Source organism: Erythrolamprus reginae, chromosome 1, assembly GCF_031021105.1.
Source record: "Erythrolamprus reginae isolate rEryReg1 chromosome 1, rEryReg1.hap1, whole genome shotgun sequence".
NCBI classification, from domain to species: Eukaryota; Metazoa; Chordata; class Lepidosauria; order Squamata; family Dipsadidae; genus Erythrolamprus; species Erythrolamprus reginae.
In genome coordinates, this window is record NC_091950.1 from 105964308 (window position 1) to 105978502 (window position 14195).

Consider the following 14195-nt stretch of genomic DNA (forward strand, 5'->3'; position numbering starts at 1 on the left):
CCTGGAAGCTGTATGGGTCTGGATGGGAGCCAACAGACTCAAGCTCAACCCAGACAAGAATGAGTGGCTGTGGGTATTTCCTCCTATGGACTATTTTATCTGTCCACCCATTGTTCTGGGGGGAGAAACATTGTCCTCTTCAGACAGGTTATGCAACTTGGGTGTCCACCTGGATCCATAGCTGAATCTGGATCACCATCTCTCGGCGGTCGCCAGGGGCACCTTTGCCCAGGTTTGCCTGGTATACCAGTTGCGGCCCTATTTACACCAGGAGGCTTTAAGCACAATCACTCAGGCCCTCATTACCTCCCATCTTTATTATTGCAATGTGTTCTACATGGGGCTACCCTTGAAGAGAGTTCGGAGACAGCAAATAGTCCAGAATGCAGCCGTGCGAGTTGTTATGGGTGTACCATATAACACCTATGCTCTGTGAGCTGCACTGGCTACCAATTAGTCTCTGGTAACAATTCAAGATGTTGGTTATCACCTATAAAGCCCTAAATGGCTTAGGGCCAGATTATCTATGGGACCGTCCCCTGCCGCATACCTCACACACAGGGTTGGCCGCCTCCAGGTTCTGTCAACTAAGCAATGCAGGTTGGCGGGGTTGTGGGGGAGGGTCTTCTCTGTGACTGCCCCAGCTCTATGGAACCAACTTCCCCCCGATGTTTGTACTGCCCCCACCCTACTGGCTTTCTGAAAGTCTACAAAGACCTGGCTTTGCCAGCAGGCCTGGGAGCCATGAAACTGACATCTATCATGACCAAATTACATTGAATGCTATGCATGTGTATTGCATGGATTTACTGAGTTATGGTTTTTTAAAATGGGGTTTATAGTTTTATGATTTATATAAAGTAGTTATATATATATATGACTTCTTTTTTATTGTATTTGTATCTTTTATATTGTTGTAAGCCGCCCTGAGTCCTTTGGGATTGGGCGGCATAGAAGTCAAATAAAATAAATAAAATAAAATAAATAAATAATATCTACCGTAATAAGATTTGTGATTAAATTCAGATATCTTCAGCAAAGGTTAATACAGTGCCATTATGCTTCTTTGTCTCTAATCTAGTTGAATTAATAGCATAAAAAAGATGAGCAAAATTTGTATACCGCAACATATATTTGTAGTATGTGCATTGAATAGTAAAATTAACTGTCTGGTATAGAATTGCTGATATAAATATAGAAATTGTCATATGTGTTCTCTTTTTTCCTTTACAGAAGTGTATTCGATTTAATCCTGAGGCTTCAGTATGGGTTGCAAAACAGCGAATTCTTTGTACATTGAGTCAAAGTTTGAAAGATGTTCTCAATTATGGCCTATTCCAGCCAGCAATTAATGGGAGAGATGGGAAGTTTTTGGATGAAGAACGCCTTCTTATGGAATATCCACAAAATCTCAACAAGGGGGTTCCATCCTTAGAGGTATTAAAAAACACCACAAATTTATTTCAAGTTTAGATACTAATGAACAGTTATAATTTTTAAAAATCTAGTGGCTACACACAAAGAAACAGTTTGTGGTTACAATGTCTTTATGAGATGTTGAAATCTAAAGTTGCACCAGCAGAAAAAAGGTATCTAAAAATGATTTTTAGATGATTGGCAGTTACTGTACACCCTATAATGTCTGTGTTTCGCTTTTGGAGAACTTTGGGCAAAATATTTTGCCACTGTGAGAATCTTACTGAAAGGCATAATAAATAAAATCAATAAATAATAATCAATAAAAAATGTAAATAAGTATCATTTTAAATTAACTCGCATTCTGGGTTCCACTAACATTTCCATTCCATTAAATTTATTTATTTATTTATTATTTGGATTTGTATGCCGCCCCTCTCCGAAGACTCGGGGCGGCTCACAACAAGTGAAAAACAATCCAATACAATCCAATTAATTAAAATATTACAAGTTTAAGAGAATCCCCAATACTAACATACACACATACAGGCATACCATATATAACTTCAACGTGCCCAGGGGGAGATATTTAGTTTCCCCATGCCTGACGGCAAAGGTGGGTTTTGAGGAGTTTACGGAAGGCAGGAAGAGTAGGGGCAGTTCTGATCTCCGGGGGGAGTTGGTTCCAGAGGGCCGGTGCCGCCACAGAGAAGGCTCTCCCCCTGGGGCCCGCCAACCGGCATTGTTTAGTTGACGGGACCCGGAGGAGGCCCACTCTGTGGGACCGAATCGGTCGCTGGGATTCGTGCGGCAGAAGGCGGTCTCGGAGATATTCTGGTCCAGTGCCATGAAGGGCTTTAAAGGTCATAACCAACACTTTGAATTGTGACCGGAAACTGATCGGCAGCCAATGCAGACTGCGGAGTGATGGTGAAACATGGGCATACCTGGGTAAGCCCATGACTGCTCTCGCAGCTGCATTCTGCACGATCTGAAGTTTCCGAACACTTTTCAAAGGTAGCCCCATGTAGAGAGCATTACAGTAGTCGAACCTCGAGGTGATGAGGGCATGAGTGACTGTGAGTAATGAGTCCCGGTCCAGATAGGGCCGCAACTGGTGCACCAGGCGAACCTGGGCAAACGCCCCCCTCGCCACAGCCGAAAGGTGGTTCTCTAATGTCAGCTGTGGATCGAGGAGGACGCCCAAGTTGCGGACCCTCTCTGAGGGGGTCAATGATTCCCCCCCCAGGGTAATGGACGGACAGATGGGATTGTCCTTGGGAGGCAAAACCCACAGCCACTCCGTCTTATCCGGGTTGAGCTTGAGTCTGTTGACACCCATCCAGGCCCCAACAGCCTCCAGGCACCGGCACATCACTTCCACCGCTTCGTTGACTGGGCATGGGGTGGAGATGTAAAGCTGGGTATCATCGGCATATTGATGATACCTCACCCCATGTCCTTGGATGATCTCACCCAGCGGTTTCATGTAGATGTTAAATAGCAAGGGGGAGAGGACCGACCCCTGGGGTACTCCACAAGGGAGAGACCTCGGAGTCGACCTCTGACCCCCCACTAACACCGACTGCGACCGGCCAGAGAGGTAGGAGGAGAACCACTGAAGCACAGTGCCTCCCACCCCCAACCCCTCCAACCGGTGCAGAAGGATACCATGGTCGATGGTATCGAAAGCCGCTGAGAGATCGAGGAGCACCAGGACAGAGGATAAACCCCTGTCCCGGGCCCGCCAGAGATCATCCATCAACGCGACCAAAGCGGTTTCCGTGCTGTAACCGGGCCTGAAGCCCGACTGCTGGGGACCTAGATAATCGGCTTCTTCCAAGGACCGCTGGAGCTGGAGTGCCACCACCTTCTCGACAACCTTCCCCATGAAGGGAAGGTTGGAGACTGGACGATAGTTGTTAAGTACTGCTGGGTCCAGGGAAGGCTTCTTGAGGAGGGGGCGCACAAGCGCTTCTTTATAGAGTGATGGAAAAACTCCCCTCCCCAAGGAAGCGTTGGTAATCTCCTGGGCCCAGCTCCGTGTCACCTCCCTGCTGGCCGAGAGCAACCAGGAGGGACACGGATCCAGTAAACAGGTGGCAGAACTCACAGCTCCAATGGCCTTGTCCACTTCATCAGGTGTCACCAGATCAAACTCTTCCCAGACAGGTGGACAAGTACGTGCCCCAGTCACCTCGACTGACTCGTTGTCAGCCGACTCTGTTTTACAATTGGAGTCGAGGTCGGCCCGGATCTGAGCGACTTTATCAGCGAAAAACGTGTTAAACTCCTCGGCACTACTCTGCAAGGGCTCCCCAACTCCCCCCTGGTTAAGAAGGGAGCGGGTCACCCTAAACAGAGCGGCCGGGCGGGATTCCGCTGATGCAATCAAGGCGGCATGGTACGCGCATCTTGCCGCCTTGAGCGCCACTTTGTAAGTCTTAATAAAAGCTCTTACAAGTGTTCGATCAGATTCAGACCTACTCTTCCTCCATCGCTTCTCTAGACGTCTCTTTTGGCGTTTCAACTCCCGGAGCTCCTCGTTGAACCATGGAGCTCTACGGGGTCTAGCGCCACGGAGAGGTCGCAAAGGCGCAATCCGGTCGAGAGCCTCCGCAGCAGCCGTATTCCAGGCCTCCGCAAGAGACTCTGCCGAACTGTGGATGAGTGCCTCTGGAATAACCCCAAGCGCCGTCTGGAAACCCTCTGGATCCATTAGGCGTCTGGGGCGGAACATCTTCATTGGTTCCGCCTCCCTGCGGGGAAGGATTGGAGCCAGGAAGTCAAGCCGTAGTAGAAAATGGTCTGACCATGACAAAGGCACTGCTTCTAAGCCCCTTAGTCTCAGACCATTGCTCAGTTGCTCGGAAAGGAATACCATGTCAGGTGCGTGCCCCCCCTCATGAGTTGGACCCCGTACTACTTGAGTCAGGTCCATGGCTGTCATGGTGGCCATGAACTCCTGTGCCAACCCCGAGGTTTCGCCGAGTGACGGCAGGTTGAAGTCCCCCAAGACAATGAGTCTGGGGAACTCCACCGCCAACCCGGCTACCTCCTCGAGTAGCACAGGCAGGGCTTTTGACACGCAGCTGGGAGGCAGGTATGTGAGAAATAAGCCCACCTGAACCCCTAAGTCCAACCTCATCAAGAGTGACTCGCAACCCGCAATTTCCGGAGCAATGAGTCCACGTAGGCAAAGGCTCTCCCTGGCTATAATAGCCACTCCTCCCCCCCTTCCCTGGGGTCGAGGTTGATGCCATATCTGAAACCCAGCTGGGCAAATTTCGGAGAGAGGAACACCTCCCTCCGGGCCCAGCCAGGTTTCAGTGATACATGCCAGGTCGGCCTCCTCATCCAGGATCAAATCCCGGATGAGGAGAGCTTTATTTACCACCGACCTGGCATTAAGGAGCAGCAACCTGAGTCCAGGGCCAGAGTTACACTCATCACCAGTACCCAAGATTGGGCTCACAGAGTTGGAACAAGGGACCGTTATTAAGCAACGGTCTCTCGTTCCCCTGGAACGGCTAACTCTGTGACCCCCGCCATATCTGCCTCTCCCCAGCAACACAGGGATATTCCGGCCCTCTGCCACCCCAGAGATCAATGCCCCTTCCTCCCCTGCCTCCCGAGCGTCAGGTGGGCCAATTCTGTCACTCATACTACTGTCACTCATCCCATCCATACCATATTCCCACCCACCCCAACCATCACACTCATACTCATTCATTCCATATACAACATTGAATCTACTCCAATCATCCATTAATTAGAAACCCCCCCCAATATTAAAAGAGGATTAAATTAATAATAGATAAAAATGCTGATAGAATATAGCACAGTATAATACATATAAATAGAATAAAAAGTTCACAAGATTAATAATTGATAAAATAGTATAAAATGTTAAAAAATGGTATAAATCAGTTCTTAATATTAATTATTAGCTAATCGTCGGTTAATCAATCGGCCCAGGTGTAGTGTCTTTATAGGTCTTCAATATAACTTAGATCTTTAAAAAGTCTTAAAAAGCTGTTGTTGTTTTTTCTAGCCGGTCCGCTAGGGGGCATGGATCTTCTGTAAAGTGCATAGACGTGCATAGAAACCAGGGGGAGGGGGAGGGGAGGGACAAACAAGATAGTCGTTTGCAAAGTTAGTATAAGCAATGTCCCTGGCCAATTGGCCATATTGGTCCCAGGCAACCAGTCAACCAGTCCCAGGCAACCAGTCCCATCCTTCTCACTCTCCTCCATGGTTCATCGTCCAGCAAGCCCGTCTCCACAGTCTTTCCCACCTACTCCTCCCTTGGCACCAGCAGCTCTCACCTGCTGGTGCCATGCAGGAAGGGGGGGGGCGGGGGGGGTTGTTATTCCAAATATACCCCGCCAGCAGTTATCCTCCACTGGAACAGGTCGCTCTTCGTCACCTCCATTTCCCCTGCTCTCTCTCTGCCTCGACGCTGGTCACTCTCACTCACCAGGTCGGGGGGGGGGGTGTCGGTTCATCAGTGCCCCCACACTCCACGTTCCACGTTCTTTCAACACGTTCTTTCAACACCATCCACTTTCCTCCTTTCCTCCTTCTCCGCTGTTTCTTAATTTTTACGCAAGGCACCGCCGCCATCTCCCACGTCCCAATCAGCCACCTCTCGACGCTGCGGTCTTTTCCGGTGTCTACAGCACCCTCCGGCCCCCACCATCTCCGGCCCCCACCATCTCGGTGCGGTCTGCTCCCATCTGTCGGGCCGAGTCGGGGGGCTCAGCCTGACAGTCGCTCTGTATCTTCTCGGCTGCTCTCTTCCCTCCGATGTCAAAGACTCTGCGCGCGTCGCCGCCGCCATCTTCCGCGTCCCAGCTGGTTCCGCGTCCCAGCTGGTCGCTCCGCAGACACTCACGCGCCTCTGCCCCCAGCCTCAGAGCTCTGCAGTTGGGGATACAGTCGGGGATACAGCAGCAACAGCGACAACAGACAACCCTCCATCCTGGACCAACATTTTCCGACGATACCCCGTTGTTCAAGGGAGCGGCGGACCCACCATCTCCCCACCGCTCGAACCAGAACCGGAACCTATTCTTTCTGATAAGCCTTGAAGAATATTTATTTTATTTTATTTTATTATATCTTAAAACCTCCTATCTCCCTCACAGACTACAATTTGGAAATCACTGAAATGACAATGACATGTTTAATGCTCTTATAGTAACTTTAGAAAATTTATATTGCCATATGGCAACTCCAGAAGGCACACAGGACATGAAAATGCAATATAAAAGAAATAAAAACAAAAATAATAAAAGATTAAAATAATAAAATAATAACTGCCACCCCACCCCAGTGACAACCTGCATTTATACCAGCCATTTAACAGGCTTCATCCTGTTCAGGGTTCCCGAGGCCTGCTGGCAGAACCACATCTTCAGTGCTTTCTGAGAGTGTTAAATCGGGGGCCAATCTGATTTTCATAGGGATGATGTTCAGAGATGTGTGATTATTAAACCCTTGTTTCAAAGAGAATATGGGTATCCTCAACTTATGACCACAGTTAGGACCAGAATCTTCGTCATCGAGTGAAATGGTTGTTAAGTGAGAGATCACATGACTGCCATAAGATTGCTTAGCTTAAACCAGTGTTTCGTAAATAGTGGGGTGTGGCCCTCTAGGGGGGGCATGTTGCAATGCTGGGGGGGCCTATGTGACCCTAGGGAACATGCGTGATTGATTCCCCTGGATGGGGAGTGTTTTCCCAGTTGCATGCTGCTCTGAGCCCAGAAGAGAAGGTGGTCAAGCAGGGCAGGGAGGCTGCGTGGATTCCTGTTGTTCCCGGTGGGCACTGTAGTAGCCATGAATGGCATGGCGAACGTGCTGCTGGACAAGGAGGAACATCCTCTGCAGCTGGACAAAAGCTTAAAACAGCACCCTAAAGCCTCCTTCACCAGTGGTTCTCAACCTAGGTGTAGGGACCCCCTTGGGGGTCGAGCGACCATTTTGCAGAGGTCACCTAAGACTCTGGGAAAAGAAAAATTTCCCATGGTGTAAGGAACTAAAGCTTCTATTCTGACGCCTTGGAACATATTTTTACAATCCGACCAATCAGGCGTTTACATTGGGGGTGTCCCTCTGACCTTCCTGCCAATCAGCTTAAAGCTCTGTTGGGAGAATTGGTGCTAGACTTATGGTTGGGGGTCATCACAACAAGAGAAACTGTATTAAGGGGTCGCGGCATTAGAAAGGTTGAGAACCATTGTTCTACACCATTCCCTCTGAGTGCCTGGCAGAGATGGTGCTTATGGGCCAGGCCAGTGACCCCATAACATCTGCTTGATTAAGATGGCCTGACCCCATGTCAAAAGAGGGCTCTAATCACTGAGTTCAGTATGACGTACTCCTAGGTGAATGGGTAGAGCAGTCTTCCCCACCCAATAGTTTGCTTGGATTTTATAATAAGTAAAATAATAAATATTAACACTAAAATTCTATCAGAGAGTTGGGGGGACGTGAAATGTTTACTTCTTCCTAGAAGGGCCATAACAGAAAATAATTGAGAAGCACTGGCTTAAACTCAGCAGTCCTGGTAGGTTGTTAAGCAGATGCAGTTCCAGAGAAGGGGTGTTTCACAGGGTTAAGAGGTTCTACGGAGGAGCTGAAAATATTCCCTGCTGAAATCCAAGCAGAATTTTCAGCCTCTGAGCAAAGAGATACTCATGTCTGGCTTCTCCCACTAGGGTACGAGGACCTAACCTTACTGCAGTTACTATCCATTATTTGCTTGGATTTTGACTCCCACTGATTTCTGGGAACTTGTTGAAAAAGCTGCCTGCTCAAAAGTTCAGCTTCCTCCTGTACATGAAAAGGAAGGGATGCAGGAATGGATCTGAAATCTTCATGACTTTATCTCAGTTTCTGTATCCCACTGAAGGAGTAAGAGACAAGAGGCAGTCTTCTTGGCAGGCAGCATCTCACAACTTTCTCTTCTGGCTTCCCCATTAATTTTCTGGTGAAACCAACAGAGAAGATTGCATGAATCCTGCCATATGAATCCCAGCGACTGGTTAGGTCCCACAGAGTTGGCTTTCTCCAGGTTCCATCAGCTAGACAATGCTGGTTGGTGGGGCCTAGAGGAAGAGCTTTCTGTGTGTGTGTGTGTGGGGGGGCTGCCTCTGGAATCAACTCCCCCCGAAGATCCGTATTGCCCCCACCCGCCTTGCCTTCTACAAGAATCTCAAGACTCACTTATGTCGCCAGGCTTGGGGCCATTAGATTCTTGCCCCCTGGCCGATGAATGGACTGAGAGAAACCGATTGAATGAGAATGACTGGTTTTTTTAGGGTTTTTAATTTTAGATTATATATTTCATTAATTGGACCCTAAATGTTATGTATTTTTATTATATGTTGGGAGCCACCCCAAGTCCTCGGAGAGGAGTGGCATAAAAGTCCAATAAATAAATGGAAGTCACATTATTGCAGAGTGCTTGGCAATGGGTTGTAAATGCAAACTGGTTGCCAAGCACCCAAATTGCGATATTATATCCATGGGATGTGTGTAATATTTTGCAATGATTAGAAGTGCCTTGTGTGCTATAAAGCATACTTCTGAGGCTATCATAATTCTGGGCTGTTATTAAACAGTTGTAAGTCAAGTACTATGTTTAATTTTTGTAGGGAGACGTAGCTGTTAAAAAACTTCTAAGACACTGAATTATTGAGACTGTGTATTCCAGTTCTATTTTTATGGCTGCTTATGAAAGTAAAAACAGAGTATAGATAATGCTTCACTGCATTATATGATATTTATTTATTAATTAATTAATTAATTAATTAATTAATTGGACTTGTATGCTGCCCCTCTCTGCGGACTCGGGGTGGCTCACAGCATATACCAAAAACAAAACAATACAGTTTATCCAATTAATATACTAAAAAATATTATAATATTTAGATTATAACTTGTACAAATGTTGTGATTTTATCCTCATCTATAAGAACACCAGAAATCTTTCTGAAAATGTTACTATTGTATCATTGAATGCAATTTATTAAACAAAATACAGTAATAAGAATTATATTTGTATAGAACTGAGATTTATCATAATTACAGTTAGTAATATTACTGTATGTGCACCAATTGTTTCTCATAAGTAAGTGGAAATTAGAGTGAGTGATAGAGATATGCTGGTTTTATTTTATATATATATATATCAAGAATAGTCCTAAAAATGCGAGTTCCAGGTACGTGTGTGAATGATGAGGCAGCAGCCATCTCGATCACCGGAACATAGAAACTTTAATAAAATCACTTAGCTTTCGTTAGCGTGCTGCTAACTTCGTCAGAGTCTTAAAAATGCCATGGGAGACAATCACCTTTATAAAGCATTATTCAGTCTGCTCATTGCTCGCGTCATAGGGCCACACCCTTCCCTCCCCTCTGCGGCAAGCCTAATTGTGGGCTTGCTCATGCTGGCTAAAGGGGGATCTACCGCTTTTACTCGTGTCTGTTGCCTCTTTCCCTCCCCAAGGGAGGAGGTGGAGTTACGAGGCCTAATTGTGGGCTTGCTCATGCTGGCTAAAGGGGGGGGGGTTAAGTTAATTAGTTAAGAAAACTTAATTTTGATCTAGTGAATAGATGAGTTGACAAATTGTGATTACCTGACACATTACAAATTGAAACTGTGGATTGAAGTATTAACTCTGATCATCTCTAGATACAATCTGATTATGATTCCAGAAATAGCCTATTGTTTTACCTCAATTAACTAATGTACCAAAATTTAGAATCAGATGAAAAATGCAACAAGAGAAGCTGTAAGCATAGAAGATGTTATTGTACGTGGTTCCATAGAACAGCTAGTACAAAAGCTAGGTCAAAGAAATGTAAATGTTTTCTTAGGTACGGTATTTTAATTTATGATTCCTTTTTATACATCTTTTATTATTTGAATTTATATTGAAAAACTGATTTATTTCTTGCGTAATAGATTTTCCTCAGAAATTATTTCTAAAAATATAAATATATTGTTCACTTTTCAGTTTTGCTACAAGAAAAGAATCTATAGACAATTAAATCTTGATGAAAAACAAGTAGCCAAATTGCACACTAAGGTAAGTCCCAGTTCAAACAAAAATCTTTGATGTTAATGATATACTATAGACTTCGAGTTATTTAAAAGAGAAACAATTTTTTTAAAAAACTTATTTAATATGTTCCAAGATTCTAGAAGTTTTAATAGAACAGTTAGACTATGACCTTGTCCTGACAAAATATGGATGGAAAGTAGAATGCAACTTTTTAGAAATTTTCTCATTGGAACTGTAAAACATTAGAAATAAGTTTCACATACTCAACCCAGATAGAAAAGAAATCCAAATATCTCACCTCCACATCTTTCCACATGTATGATCATGCACTATAATCCAGATTAGTAAAGTGTGTTTTCACAATAAAAAAAATTGAACAATTAGAAGGTCAGTGATATCATCCATAGTACAGATTAGTTCATAATCGGGGTGGTGTAGCAGGTAGAGTGCTCCTAATGCAGACCACTGAAGCTGACTGTAGATCTGTAGGTCAGTGGTTCAAATCTCATCACTGGCTCAAGGTTGACTCAGCCTTTCATCCTTCCGAGGTGGGTAAAATGAGGACCCGGATTATGGGGGCAATATGCTGTCTCTGTTTACAAAAGTGCTATTTTTAAAAAAGTGTTGTAAGCTGCCCTGAATCTAAGGAGAAGGGCGGCATAAAAATATAAATAAATTAAACAAACAAACAAACAAACAAACAAACAAACAAACAAACAAGAAATTACAACATGTAGATACATAATCCAAACTAGTCTTGCCAATGGCAAGGGACCATTGCACGACACATAGGATGATGGGGTGATAAAACCGCCAGTGAAAGCACATTAATGCTGTTGGAGGATAGAATTGAGGAAAGGAGGATTAGGGAAACAAAAAGTAGTCACAGAAGCTTGCTATAGGAGACCCTTCAAACTATTAGAAAGGCATGACTATGTTTCGCATCAGGAAGTCAAGTATTGATACTCTAGATACACTGTAATACTTCATGAACCAGTTTATAACTAAAAGCCACTGGGAGTTGGGCAGTGTAAAAATTTAATTCATTATTGTTTAATTCATCATTATTATTAGATTTAATTGATTATTATTATTATTATTATTATTATTATTATTATTATTATTATTAATTAGATTTATATGCCGCCCCTCTCCGTAGACTCGGGGCGGCTCACAACAATAACAAGAACAATGTAAGAATAAATCTAATAATTTAAAAAATGCTAAAAAACCCATTATTAAAAGCAAACATACACACAAACATACCATGATAATAACCCAATTAAATTATTTAATAGAAATGAGTTCAGGGCTAGGGTTAGAAGTGACTAATCCTATATCTTTCCCCACGCTTCATCTAGTCATGTTATCTCAAAGTCCGAGAGATACGAGAAATTTGGTGATGACAGCAAGAAAAGCAAATCATTTAAGGTCTTCAGAATTAACAGATAACATTTTAATTTTGAAAACCCAAAAGACGCACTCATAACAAGTAGGCTTTTTTGGCAGGTTCTGTGCTGGTTATTTATTTAAAATACTGTATCTTATAAGTTGAAAATAATGTTAACAATAACGTCATAAAATACAAGACAGTAGTCACAGCAGCTGATTGAACCCTCACCTCTTTCTATATGTGTGCAATGTTAGTTAACTCTCCTGCAGACATTTGTACACATGAGTGTTAATCTATGACCAAGGAATATCTCAATTAGATATAATATTGCTGTCAACTACCCAGCAATGATCTAGAATTCAAACAAAATATTTATTAAGGGAAACAATGAAGAATATTTATACAAATTAGGAAAGTAAAATGTTGTGTAATTAACCCAATGTGCATTGATTAGTTTATTCTTTGCAAATTATCCTAATCTCCATTGGGCTTTCAAGCCATGGAAATTTTATAGACTTTATGTTAGGCAACTACAAAAGAATCTTGCTGATAATTCTGCAAGTACTGTATCATGTAGCCCTTACAGGTGATAGTCATTAATAATTTTATCCCTTATAATTTGGTCAATTGTAATTAACTCATGCATTTACTAGACTGCATGTTAAATATTTCTAATCTTTCTTGAATGTCTTGTAAGATTTAAGATACACCCTACCTGAAATTTACAGTCTAATCTCTGTTCTAAATCTGAAAATCATTTTATGCATTTACGACGTTTCAATAACACATATATTCAAGAGTGTATAAATTTCATGTATGAAGTGCCTTCCTTTGTGATTTGTCCATGAACTCACCTATCAGAGGTAAATAAGTAGTAGATAAGCAGATATTTTGAATATGGACAATTGTATCAATATTTACATATGATTTTGTATCTAAAAATCTATCATTTTTTTCCCTGAAGTTAAATGCTTATCCTACAATAAATATTTTTCAAATTTCAGGCTAATTTTCGAAAATTTATGGACCTTGTTCATCACCGTTCAGTTGAAAAACTAATAAAGATGCTAGACCGAGGACTTGATCCTAACTATCATGACTTAGAAAGTGGAGGTAAGCTGTTAGTAAGAGATTTATTTAATTAAAAATGAAAAGTGTTAAATGCATAAACTGTTGAAAATGCACACCAAAACCCTATTTGTTTGATTTCTAAACAGTTTGTTTTCATTCTTGTCTACCACAGAAACTCCACTAACTCTGGCAGCTCAACTTAGCAATACTGCAGAAGTAATCAAAACACTGAAAAATGGAGGAGCTCATTTAGATTTTAGAGCCAAAGATGGAATGACAACATTACATAAAGCAGCTAGAGCCAAGAATCAACTGACCCTGAAGGTAAGTTGAACAAGGCATAATGTTTAATAAAAGAAATATAAGTAAAAAGTTTTGCACTAATTTCCAGTGTGCTTAATGTGTTTTTTAATCTAGATTTGCTCAAAGGATTATCTTTTTGGCTTTTGGCTTTCAAACCTTATTTTCAAAGAAAAATTTATTTGGTAAAAAGGAAAAGGATGTGAAAACTTTACTTTGTTAATTGTCATACAGTGTAATATTTGTCTTTATAAAAATGGAATATAGGTAGTCCTTAACTTAAGACCATAACTGAGCCCGAGATTTCTGTTGCTAAGTGAATTGTTATGTGATTTTGCCACATTTTATAACTTTTCTTGTCACTGTGGTTGTTGTTAGTAACACAGTTGTTCAGTGAATTTGGCTTCTTCATTGACTTTGCCTACCAGAAGTTTACAAAAATGATACGATAGCATAGAATAGAATGGCATAGCATAGAATTTTTTATTGACAAAGTGTGAATGGACACAGAAGAAATTTGTCTAAGTTCATACACTCTCAGTGTACATAAAAGAAAATATAAGTTTGCCAAGAATCATAAGGTACAGCACTTAATGATAGTCCTGGTACAAATAAGTAATCAAATCATATTAGGAGCCTGTCCATATAAACTGTAAGGATACAACCAACAAAGTTACAATCATACAGTCATTAGTCAGAAGAGATAGATGACGGAAGCATTGAGAAGATTAATATTAGTGCAAACTTAGTAAATAGTTTGACATTGTTGAGGGAATTACAGTATTTGTTTATCAGAGTGATGGTGCTTAAAAAAATGTTCTTGTGTCTAGTTGTTCTGGAGTGCAGTCCTCTATAGCATCGTTTTGAGGGTAGGAGTTGAAACAGTTAGTTTCTAGGATGTGAGGAGTCTTTAAATATTTCCACAGCCCCCTTTTTGG

The 14195-nt window shown here is 42.6% G+C and overlaps 1 protein-coding gene across 4 annotated transcripts in view; it reads left to right on the forward strand.

Moving 5' to 3' along the window:
* SHANK2 (SH3 and multiple ankyrin repeat domains 2) overlaps positions 1-14195 on the forward strand; it is a 460235-nt gene that overhangs the window by 44520 nt on the left and 401520 nt on the right. For all 4 annotated transcript variants that reach the window (XM_070761430.1, XM_070761447.1, XM_070761457.1 and 1 more), the window contains exons 3-6: positions 1234-1437; positions 10446-10517; positions 12891-12999; positions 13130-13281. In XM_070761430.1, the coding sequence (XP_070617531.1) occupies positions 1234-1437; positions 10446-10517; positions 12891-12999; positions 13130-13281 (537 nt within the window). The remainder of the gene's footprint in view (positions 1-1233; positions 1438-10445; positions 10518-12890; positions 13000-13129; positions 13282-14195) is intronic.